The following is an 11,990-nucleotide window of genomic DNA, read 5'->3' as shown; positions in this document are numbered from 1 at the left end:
TATATATATATATATATATATATATATATATATATATTTGCGCTCGATTTCCCGCAAACTACGAATAAGAAAATCTAATGTAAACAAAATTTTAAAGATTATGAGATATATCGTTTAAAACAATTTAAATTTTAAGGAAGCAAAAAAATTATTCTAATAGTTTGCGGTGAGAAATTTCGCCCCGTTCGCCAGATGGGCTTATTATCCAGCACCCTGTACTCGGACGATGTATTTATCATATCGCTATCCCATACGACGTATCTATTACGATCTCGTGCCAGGACATGAGCGCAACGAAACAGGGTAGGGGCCGTATAACAGGCGTGTGGGGGTACAGACGGCCGGTCGGCGCGCGAGACAATATATACCTGACGAGGGCCTGGTGTTGCCGAACACCTGCTCCACACCGGGTCCGAGCGAACCTTTGTTCAAGAACCGATATAAAACTCGTACACCGTTTCGGCTGCGCCAGTGGATTTTCGACAGGCGGTCAAGCGCGTGAAAATCATCGCATCGCACGCGATTCAACGAATCTCTTTAAAAATAAATCGGATTCTTTGAATAAATCACATTAAATCGCGATAAATCTGTTCGTCTCATGTTAATTAACGGTGATAAAGTGTGATGAAAATTTTTCACTGAAGAAATTCGAGATCTCAGATGAGAATTTGAAAATGTGCGAAGATTTAAAAACCATCAAACTTGAAAATAAGATAGATCTGTCAAATACATACCAAATATCTGAATCGGAAGATTTATGAATTATAAAATACACGAAATTATTTTCTCGGGGATCTATAAAACAAAAATATAGAAGAATCTCTCCCCTCGAGGGGGAATATATGAATTTGCGAAATATAAAAATTTAAAGATCTCAGAATTGAAGAATCCTTAAAAGAATCGAAGAGTTCAGGAATCCAGAGGAGATGGCGAACATACTGTGGCTGTTATCAGCGATTATCGCCGCAAACACGTTGATTGCCGGCACGCGCGCGGACGAGGACTTCAACAATGCAATCAAGCTATTGCAGGAACAAGTGAGTGCATTGCTGGACCATCGACAGGAGGATTATAACGCTTTGGAGGAGAGTCTGAAGCAATCGATGGAAAAAAATACGGAACTCATCGTCCTTAGGAACGAAGTAAAGCAACTCAGGTGAGATTCTATTTGTCATCTTTCTTTACACGTAGTATCGTAATATGATATATGATACTGAGTATATTGGAAGTTGCCAAGTATATAATTACGGTATCTATTAACGAGAAGTTTTAAAATTTTATTCAAGTTTAGGGATTCTGTCAGACCAGTTTTTTTTTTTACTTTATAAAGATGACTTTTTTACGTACTTTCTGTATAAAATTATTCAAATTCACCTATATTATTTATTTATATAATTTTTTTTATACTTTGAAACCTTATTTATATTTATGAATATTATCGATAATTCTTATGAAATAATTTAATTGTAATAAAAATAATAAAACAGTAAAATTTATCTAAATTTAGGTAAAAACCATATCATTGTAAGATAATTGATAATAAAATGCTAAATAATATTTAAAACAATTTTTATAATAAAAAATACGAAAATGTAGATATATATATATATTCTAGTTTTTTATTTTTATTCTTAAAAATAGTCAATCTTTATTGGTATGCAAAGAAAAGATATAATAATAAGATACCCCAGAAAAGTATTATAATAAACATATCCCCTCGTACTTGCAGGAAGGAAGTGAATGCTCTTCGCGGCGGAAGCGGCAACGAGGCGAAGAACGAACGATTGAGGGTGAGATGGCTCGGCAGTGCCGTGACGGAGCTGCAGAGCGAGGTCACCGAAGTGCTCAGGATGCGGAACGCCAGCGAGGAGTTGGCCGAACGTTCGAGGATGAGGAGCGAGTTGGCCCTGTTAAAGGGTGACGTAGCTGAAGTCGGAAGGAGTGTACGCGATCTCGGTGGCAGAATCACCAAGATCGAAGCTATCTTCGGTACCATCAGGCTCGATATTGCTGCGACCAAGGAACGCACCAGTCTCCTATCTCGCTCTTGCGCGGATGTCAGTAGTCAGGTAAGTCGTTTCCTTCCGCGATATTAGAAAAGATCAAATCTAAAAAAAAAAAAAAAAATAATAAAAAAAAGAAATGACGATGGCAGAGGGGACAGGATAGTACCAATTTGCCAAGCGGAATCGTATCAAGTGCATGGAATAAAAAAAAATTTACTTGAATATTTTCCTTATTTTGGAGCAATGGATTAATTTTTCAATTTGCAATTGTTCTTCGCGAGAATATAACTTTTGAAATTTTATTTTAATCGATACATATATAATCCAATCACTAAATATTTCAGATAATTATACTCGTTATCTGTAAATCAAATTTTATTTTCTCTTTTATACACATACAAACTATAAGAATATCTTGTATAAGGGTATGCGTATACGATATATATATCTTTGGTATCGCCATCGGCGATTCCGACGGGATTCCTAGATGCGCGCGTGCCGCCAATGGCTATAGCCGATTTTTTCGCTTACAACTTCTTGAGATCGATTTCGTGGTGACGGCGAGCGTATCCACCGCGTATACGTATGCGTATACATCGAAGGGCCGAAGGGCCCGGCATGCGCTCGCTCGCGCGCCGACAACGGGCGTCCGTGTAGATAACGGCTGCCGCTACCATTTAGTATTTACGGCAGGAAGAAAGGGAGATGCGTGGTCGGTGCACCTGCGCTTTGCACGGGGCGGCCAGCTGCTTGGTTCCTGTTTCTCGTTTTGCCGCTTGGCAGCTGCTTCTCCACCTCCTCTTCCCTTCCTCTTGCCCCGCCCGCGCAACGGGCCTTTGGGCCACACGTATGTGCCCCTCAGGCCCGCAGCTCCCCCAATTCTCCTCTTAAATACTTCCCGCCCCTTGCGCTTCGACTTTCTACCGTCATAAGAAGTTAAACGTAATATAAAATGTAAGAATAAAATTCAAAGAATGAAAATTAGTGGGTTATCGGGCAGAATAATCATATTATAAGTCGACAAATTAAAATTTAATTCGTGCGATTTTTCACGTGGAATTACTTCGCAATGATAAAAATTTACTTGAATATTATATTGTTAAATTTTTAGATTATTTTGCTCCTAAATAGGAGCAAAGATATTGGATGGAACACATATTTGAAAATTCACTTATTAAAAAATGACAATGTAGAAAAATAATACAAAATATATATTAAGTAATATATGATAGACAAAAAAATAATAATTTTTGTAAAATTGATGACTTTCTTTGATTCCTTTGAATATTTTTTATGCGCACGAGAGAATCATTCTATAATAATGGTTTTGTGCGCGTTTATAAATTCGATCTTGATCCTACGATCCTACTGAACATACGAGTCTTGATCGGTGAACCTTAGTGTCTGTGGTATTTGACACACGTTGGCGACTACAGCCACACGAGTCGACAGCTGTGGCCCTACTCTCACGCATTCCATAAACGCGTGTGTATTATATATGGACAGATACACATACCACGTTATTAAGGATTGTCTGTAAAAAGTCGGCGGATTAAAAAGAATCAGTAGGAATTTATTTTGTGGAATGAAAAAGAGAGAATTTACGAAAACGAAAATTAATGATTTTACTAATTATGGAATTTAATTATTTATATAAACAAATTCTATCAAATTTATTTTTTAATTATCATGTCTTATTTTTAAAAATCTCAAGATCAGGAAAAGATATTAAGAGTAATATTATGAATCAATACTCGTTCTCTATATAAAATATGAACTTATCTTTTTCAGCTAAGTACGATGCAGACAGAGCTGAAATCCCTGAAATGCGAGTCCACACTTCCCGGTCAAGATCCCCAGAAATTGAAACATCACGACAAAGCCGATCTCTTCCGCAACAAAGTGAGCAGACTGCATGAAATCACATCGGCTCGAAGACGCAGCTATTTGCGCGCTCTGACTCATCGCGCTCGCTTCGAGGAACGATTGCGAAACGTCGAACGGAAGATTTCCGCGGTAGCGCGAAAGCGAGCGATCATCGAGAAGCGGGTTGTGTATGAGGATCGCCAACATCTTGAGGAACGAGTGAAGAAGCTCGAGCTGACACAGGCGGAGCTTTCGAAGAAGATATTCAATGCCACCCGAGATATAGTGTCGATGAATGAGCTTGACGAATCGGTGGTGCGATTGTATGACTCGGTGCGACTCCTTGAAGAAGCTGTCTACACCAATCGCTCCGAAGTGAAACGAGAGCTGGCGAAATTGGGGATAAACGCGGCGCGAAAGGCGGCCGAACTGTCACTGACCAGGGAGGAGCTTGGCAATCTTCGACGCGCGGTTCAGGCGTTGAGCGTAAGCGCGTCGCAGCTGCAAGAGAGGAGCGACGTGCAACGGAAGAGTCTGGAGACCCTGAATGAGACCTTTAGCCGATTGGATCTCTCTCGTAATTTGGCCAAGGCGGCGAATGTCACGCACGAGTTGGAACAAGTGGAGGATCAGTACCATCTCATGGTAGATTCGCTCCCGGGCAACTGCGAAGAGCGCGACGGTTTGACTCTGTTAGCGCCTGGTCCCGGAGCACCTTTACTGGCTTCCTGCCGCGCCGGTTGGATCGTTGTGGCTCGCAGAATCGACGGCGCAGTCGACTTTGATCGCACCTGGAACGAGTACTCGGTCGGTTTCGGTTCGCCGGTCAGCGAATTCTGGTTAGGCAACGAAGCATTACATCGACTTACCCGCGACAATTGTAGCAGGTTACGAGTCGATCTGATCGACACCTATGGCGTGCACTGGCATGCCGAGTACGAGCATTTCACGATCGATTCCGAAGAGACCGGTTACCGACTCCATGTGTCCGGTTATTCAGGCAATGCGACTGATGCGTTGTCTTATCAGGACGGCATGGCATTCAGCGCCAAGGACCGCGATATGGATATCAGTACCACCGACTGCGCGGCCAATTATCGGGGTGGATGGTGGTTTAGTCATTGTCAACACGCCAATCTCAATGGCAGATATTCTTTAGGCCTGACGTGGTTCCAGTCGACCACTAACGAATGGATGGCAGTTGCGTCTTCCGAGATGTCGGTGCAACGAAAGCAGAATTGTTGACGATCCTGAAACGTTAAACGAGTGAAATTATTCTTATCGAATCAACAGAATTAAATATGATATGGAAGAACTTTAAAAAAATTAAAGATTATTTTGTGCGATTTGAGTCACGTATCTTGCAGTCAGTTGACAAGAAAACATTGATTGTAATACCAAAGAATTAAGTATAATTTAAAGACTTTAATGTAAATACAGTGTACAGTTATACACGATAGAGTAAATGTGAATGTGCGAAAAACATATATTACTTATCATATATATATGTAGTAATAAAAAGCCAATAAAAGCCATTAATTTTTGCCTCTAAAACATGTGTTAAAAGACACGAATTACACATATAAAAACCAATGTTTACCAAGTTAATCAACTGTCACATTATATGTCAATATTTAAAACGGAATTTTTATAGCTATTATCTACAAAAACAGATTATGTTACCATAATATTCGATAGTATATGTATTAATTTCAATGCTATTATTTTCCATGTCTAGCGTTGCCGCTATTGAAGAGGAACGTCAGCTGTTAGAGGTGGAACCTTTTCAAATCTATAATAAGTTGTTATATCCCTTCATTTTTGCATTTTCATATATAGAATTCGGGCTTTATATTTGCGCACAGACATATTATTATATATGCTGAATACATATTTGAAGAAATAGCTCATTGCGCAATTAAGAGGAAATTTTTTTTCCAGTTACGCATAAAATATATTTGTATAAGATTGAAAAATGTATAATCTGAAATGAACTTTATGATATTCTTAGATTATAGCTTTCTTAATTTTTTCTTATATTGCTACAAAACTACATAAAGAACCATATCAACAGGACATCAGATTATTAATTACAAGATATATGTATTTTAATGAACGAGTTACATCAAACCATTATTGTCATTGCAACCGTTTTCGATGCGTCTCCTTGGAATCGATCGTCGCGATTTGCATTTCTTCTCGTGCACAAACAGACTGCCGGAATTGCCGTAAGCGGAATCGCATATTTTGCAGACATATGGTTTTTCTCCAGTGTGTGTAAAGATATGATCTTTCAAGTACTTGTACCGGACGAAGGACTTGCCGCAAATGTCGCAATGATAATTTGCTTCCCCCGTGTGAGTTTTTAAATGATATTTCAGCCCGTTCGGGGACGCGAAGGCATTGCTGCAGATGAGACAGACAAAGTGCTTATCGCCTGTATGGATCTTCTCGTGTCTCTTCTTGTAACTCGGAATAGCGAAGCTTTTGTCACAGTATTGACAAGTGTATGGTTTGATGCCGTAATGCGATTTAAGATGCAACCGTAATCCGGACATCGAAACAAAGGTTTTATTGCAGATGTCACAGAGATACTGCTTTTTGTTGTCATCTGACAGTTCATTGCAGTGAACATTTTTATCAATTATAACAGGTCCGTTTGAAGACGTTTTTTGGATTTTAAAATCAAGTTCGCTCCCATCGTTATCGTCAGCCTTTGAGTTTATTTCTACATTAAGCGTACTCTGGGATAACACGGTATTGTACGTTTCTGAGCTTACAGCAATTTCTGAATATGATCTTAAAGATTTTCTTGTATATCTTAAAGACTTGTCGACGTATTTACGTTCTCTTCCTTTTGATTTTTGTTCTTCTTCCTTTATTACTTCCCTGATCTAAATACATAAGGATTCTAAATTTAATTTGAAAGTCAGAGATTTTATCTTTCAGTGAATAGTATTTTCACCATTTACCTGGCAATGTTTATTCTTTTCATAATATTCATACAGTTTGTCGTTGGACTTTTTACAAAGATTTACAAATTCGTGAGCGTCCCGTAATCTGACATTGCATTTACAGCATATAAACTTAGGTAAATTATCATCTTGCAATATCTAATAGAAAAAAATGATATTAACATAAAAATCTTTTCAAGGACTTTCTTTTGAGATTACACAAAGTGGACGTTTACTCACGACAATGGAACACAAATCCGCGATCTGTAATCTCAATTGTTGACATTCATCATCGTTGACGTTGTCAAACAAGGGTGTCACATCGCGTTGCTCCGGTTGAAGACATAATCTACATACTTTTTGCATACTCTCTTTCTCATAAGTTCCCTGCAAATACAGGAGAGATATTTCTGTTTTCTTGAATATTGATATAACTACATGACCATTTTTAGTCTTGCATTAATTGTCAATCTTTTGTTTAGGTTTAGGTTAAATTAAGTTCGTTGAAAAAACTCCAACGAAAAAATTATCATTTGACAAATGTAAAGGAATTATAAGAAACAAGAGAATATAAAACATTAAAAACTATCGTGCTTCGTTAAAGAAGATATGAAATATTATCAGAGAGAAGACTAAATCTGCCAGTACTGAAAATCTATAGTGTAGTGTACGTGACAATAAACTATAGATTTTCAGAACTGGCAGTGAATATCGGAATACAGCCACTATTGGTTAATGATGAACGGACGATCTGCGCTGCCGATCCTCGTGCATATCCGTTATGAAAGTGTCAAATCATTTGATTGACCAATCAGGACGCAAGATTTTCTCACTCCGATTAGCCAATCAACCAGTTTCAAAATTTTTTGAAACACATTCAATATATTTTAAATTATATTTTATATTAAACTTTATTATTATATTTTGTAATATATATTTGTAATATAATTAATTCTATATTAGATGTATAGAATTAATTATAATATATATTATATATATATATATATATATATATATATATATATATATATATATATATATATATTGTAATATATTTTATAATAGTCCCATTTTCTTTTTATTTCATTTTCTGCTCTTCCTTTCATCCTTTTGTAATGATTGGATTTAAACAATGCAGAAAAGTAAAATTTTTTTAGTGCAATAACCAACAAGCAAGATAAAAATTTAAAATTAGCTAAGGCTATTAACAGCATAAATGAAGAGTATTTTTAAAAAGTTCTACCGTCGAGAGATAGCCGAAAAAACTTTTTTGTACATTTGAAAGTGGTTATCTCAAAACCCATGAAACACACTACAATCATCTTATTTAAAAGATAATTTAATTCTCTACGAGTTATAGTTATGTTTATATTCTAATAATGTAGAACTACTTAATAGGAAGTGCTTAAAATAAAATAACGAGTATATCCATGTTACAATCTTTTATAATATAATCATTAATAATTTATATACTTAACATAAAGATCTCTTTCATACATATAAATATATATATAAAAGAGGTGAAATATCTTCATAATAACAATCGCTCATTTTTTTTTTCAAAACACACCGATATCTAAAATAAAACTATTGATATACTAAAACTCTAGATTAAATATTCCTTTAATCTCTTATAATATACCGGCTTCCATGGGTGTTTCTATTGGAAAAGCTGACGATTTCAAAAGGCGTTTCAGCGTATGATACTATTGTATGCATGATCTATTTCGTGCACAGTATCTTCTAAAATTTCAGTAAAAGATTTCTCATTATCATTTATTATTGATTTATCAGCTATTAAAGATAGATGTAATTTGCCTCCGTAACTGAACAGAGAAAGGCCGAGAGCGGTCGTACTTCTAAAATTAAAATTATAAGTCGTATATATATTTCGTATATCGCTATAATGCATTATTTAATTTTTATTTATTTATTATAATAAAAAATAGAGCAGCGATGCAATACTTGTTTGGTATCCAGAAGACAATGTTGCTCAAAGAATTATTGAGAATACGAACTCTTTGTGGTCCATACATATTGCTGAATCCCATTGTGCTATGAGTTAAAAGAAGCACTTTCAAAATTTTCACCGGCAATACTGAGAATAAATATTTCATGAGCCAAAAATTAAATAACAAGTCCGGACTTTTTGTGAGTTCATTATTTGCTTTCGTAATATCCTGAAGACGTTTAAAAAATTGAGAATCATGATTTGGCTCGCTGATCTTTTGTCCGTTCGCGTTAGAAATACAAATCCGTAGAATAGCAACTGAAAAATTATTATCTAACATAATATTTTCATCGGACATTGCCATTTTTATCGGCAAAATGGTTGTTAATGAATCAGGTGCTGGTCTATTGACCTGTAAAGAAGAGAAATATTACATGTTTATATGATAAAGAAAAAGATACAGTCTAATTATGTAAAAATCTCAGTTTTCAGATGTAATTTTAGACGTATTTTAAATATTTTTTGAACTTGTATGTTATTTAGAAACGTTTTAATACATATATTTACCCGTAAATAATATTTGTGTATACTGGCAGAGAAAGCTGCCAATATTACATCTCCAAATTTCGCGCCTGTACTTTTTCTTATTTTGCGGACTTTCGTTAAAAGCTTTTGTGATTTGTCGTCATCATCCTCTAACCAGTAGGATACTATTTTTTCACCTGTCTGTGGCGGGCCATGTAGAGAGCTATAAAAATATATTTATTAGGATAAAACTTATTTAAAATTTATTCTACATATAGAATTTATTTTATTAGAGACATGATGAAAAGTAAAAATTATATTGATAGAGAATTTGATTGAGAAATTTTATTTTATAAAATTATCTTCATTTTTCAAATAAGAGAAATGTTTATTTTGACTTATATTTTTTTATAAAATATTCGAATATTGAATACATATATACTTTTCGTCCATACTACGACCAGCCTGTTCAATCAACCATTTTGGAGTAGAAAAGATAATCATCATCAATCGCGTGATTTCTTTAATTTTCTCGTATATTTGTTTCAGGAAGATATCTTTGAAATTCAGCCATATATGATTGATTAATATTTTCGCTTGCTGTTGTATAGAATTCATTGTTACGGTCTTAAAATATTTCAGTAACGCATAAAAATGGCATCGTAAAACTCGTGAAACTGTCATGTAAACAGAAGGTTTAGATGCGGCAAGAATATTCTTTTCACAGGATCGCACCATTTCCTCATCCAAATGTCTTGTCTCATTCGGGAGATTTTTCCTCGAATTATGCAACGACGAAACAGATTCGTTGAAATTTCTTACATTCGCATTAATCGATGCGGTATTTTCGATTTTTACTTTCGTCTCGTCTTCGTCAGTAATCGCTTTGAATAATAATTTTAAGAGAGCTATCCCATCGCCCAGGGAATGATGGACGCGAAATATCATAGGAATCTTGCAAGTATCAGTGTCAAAGCACTCTGCGGGAGACAAACGGTCTTTTTCGACGCGAGATCTGGATCTCGGACAACGTTTCCCGACGAGAATCTCCCAGGCGGCTGTGTGATTATCGGGCAACGATTTATTGCATATGCTTCCTAAATTCTTCCTAAAGGATTCGCTAGATATATCTTCGCAAGATCCATCGCAATCAGCGTTCTCGCATTCCAGCCATCTAATCCTGTTTTTCAGATCGATTTTTCCATTTCGCTCCCAAAAATAGTAACCAAACTTTTGGTTTCGACGATAAAATAATTTTTCATACGTCGAACCAACAGCCTTTGAAACGATGCGATCATTTATTAGATTCTTGAAATCTTCCAGAAAGATCGCGTTCGAATATCGTCTATCATCTTTCTCTAGTATGACTAAGATATTGATAACGGACAAGGAAGCAGCATCTTCAATGGCCCATACATAATCCGTGCCTTTCAATAAACCAACAAACTTGTCCTTGAACTGGATTCTTAAAACAATCTTGATTAGATAGCGATAGACGTATAAAAAATTCAAAATGATAAAGATGAACGGAATAAACAGACAAACACAGACAATCTTCAGTAATTCTTGTAATCTCTGACGTCCGAGTCCATTTAAAAGAACGGAATTTGATCTTGCAAATTGCATTCTTGTTTCGAGAACTTGCTCGGAAATTTATCTCGATTTTAATATACTTGGCAGCGATCGTCCACAAAATTTCTTCGTGTCCGTGATATACAATTTAATTGCGCAACATTTTATTAAACAATATCGAAATAAAAATTTAATCATATACGATGAAAAATTGAATACAGGAAGTAGGTTTCGACTTTGAACGGATCTTATAAGGCTGCGAACAACTATTGTATATTTTCGCGATACAATGTTTTACAGCGTCTTAGCAGAACGGCGGATTTTCGAAAAATGAGGACGAAAGAAAGCGAACGCAACGAAATTACATTCTGTCGGATTAACGAGAATCCTATACATGTCTCGGAACAAAAATCGTGTTTACTTCTGATTCGAAGAAATCACTCGCGCGACATATCGAGATAAGATATCTCTGTGCACTTTGCGAAACGAGCGTATTCCCAAAGAATTCTGTTTACAATATTAAATCAATAGACTAATTTTAAATTTATTTAAATTTCAATTGATTAATTAATTTTTAATCGGTTTCATCGATTAAAATGATATGCAAATTTTCCGATTTGGGTTCTCGAAATACGTAAAATTTCACATTTATCTGAAAAAAAATATTTTTAAAGATATATATTTAAAAATAATATAATTCACACTCTATTAATTTAATTAAGAAGAATATGGGAAGAACTTTCTCTTACTTACTGTTAGCAGTATATGCCACTGAGACCGCCAAACGTGTTATTTATATAGAGAAGCCACAAATCTTCGCCCAGTTTCAAAATTAGATTATAACTATAATGCGTTCACGGAGAGAATGATTTCGCTTTTCGTTCGGTTCGGTCAGATCCCGTCAGACCGACCATTTTGCCCCCTCCATGCTGCCAAAATTGATTTTGCAACTTGCAGATCCGGCTAGCCGACAAAGAGGACCCTATTTATTTATAATAATATTAAATTTTATTAATAATTTTTAAATTGCAAAAAGAGAAAATAAATATTTAATTAAAAAGAGTAATAAAACTCGATTAACAGAAAACAAAACTCAAGCTTTCAATATTATGACAT

The 11,990-nt window shown here is 35.5% G+C and overlaps 3 protein-coding genes across 6 annotated transcripts; 1 reads left to right on the top strand and 2 right to left on the bottom strand.

The window, feature by feature from the left end:
- The first annotated feature begins 57 nt into the window (after positions 1-57).
- LOC138940899 (protein scabrous) lies at positions 58-5,415 on the top strand. The gene is made up of 3 exons (XM_070310152.1): positions 58-1,156; positions 1,730-2,069; positions 3,798-5,415. Exons 1-3 carry the CDS (start codon positions 927-929, stop codon positions 5,115-5,117), a joined length of 1,890 nt encoding a protein of 629 aa, XP_070166253.1. The 5' UTR covers positions 58-926; the 3' UTR covers positions 5,118-5,415.
- LOC138940900 (zinc finger protein 846) lies at positions 5,034-7,192 on the bottom strand. Of its 2 annotated transcripts, XR_011448086.1 has the most exons (5): positions 7,067-7,192; positions 6,845-6,985; positions 5,997-6,766; positions 5,556-5,866; positions 5,034-5,122 (listed from the first exon to the last, which is right to left on the bottom strand). XR_011448086.1 is itself a non-coding variant. In XM_070310154.1 (3 exons), the coding sequence occupies exons 1-3, from the start codon at positions 7,190-7,192 to the stop codon at positions 5,993-5,995; spliced, it is 1,041 nt and encodes a 346-aa protein (XP_070166255.1). In that variant the 3' UTR covers positions 5,885-5,992. The 2 variants fall into 2 exon arrangements, 1 of the variants encoding a protein (XP_070166255.1); XM_070310154.1 differs by lacking the exons at positions 5,034-5,122; positions 5,556-5,866 and having other exon boundaries at positions 5,885-6,766.
- LOC138940898 (uncharacterized) lies at positions 7,139-11,703 on the bottom strand. 3 transcript variants are annotated; one of them, XR_011448085.1, is made up of 6 exons: positions 11,628-11,703; positions 9,745-11,526; positions 9,345-9,525; positions 8,792-9,189; positions 8,469-8,685; positions 7,139-7,213 (listed from the first exon to the last, which is right to left on the bottom strand). XR_011448085.1 is itself a non-coding variant. In XM_070310151.1 (5 exons), exons 2-5 carry the CDS (start codon positions 10,248-10,250, stop codon positions 8,520-8,522), a joined length of 1,251 nt encoding a protein of 416 aa, XP_070166252.1. In that variant the 5' UTR covers positions 10,251-10,767; positions 11,296-11,388; the 3' UTR covers positions 8,242-8,519. The 3 variants fall into 3 exon arrangements, 1 of the variants encoding a protein (XP_070166252.1); XR_011448084.1 differs by lacking the exon at positions 7,139-7,213 and adding an exon at positions 8,242-8,402; XM_070310151.1 differs by lacking the exons at positions 7,139-7,213; positions 11,628-11,703 and having other exon boundaries at positions 8,242-8,685; positions 9,745-10,767; positions 11,296-11,388.
- Between the last annotated feature and the right edge of the window lie 287 nt (positions 11,704-11,990).

The sequence above is a fragment of the Polyergus mexicanus genome, unplaced genomic scaffold (genome assembly GCF_030449975.1).
Source record: "Polyergus mexicanus isolate NDT 795.1 unplaced genomic scaffold, iyPolMexi1.0 SCAF_17, whole genome shotgun sequence".
In the NCBI taxonomy this organism is placed as follows: Eukaryota; Metazoa; Arthropoda; class Insecta; order Hymenoptera; family Formicidae; genus Polyergus; species Polyergus mexicanus.
The sequence above is the reverse complement of the archived record's forward strand: the minus strand, read 5'-3'. Positions and strand labels throughout refer to the sequence as shown.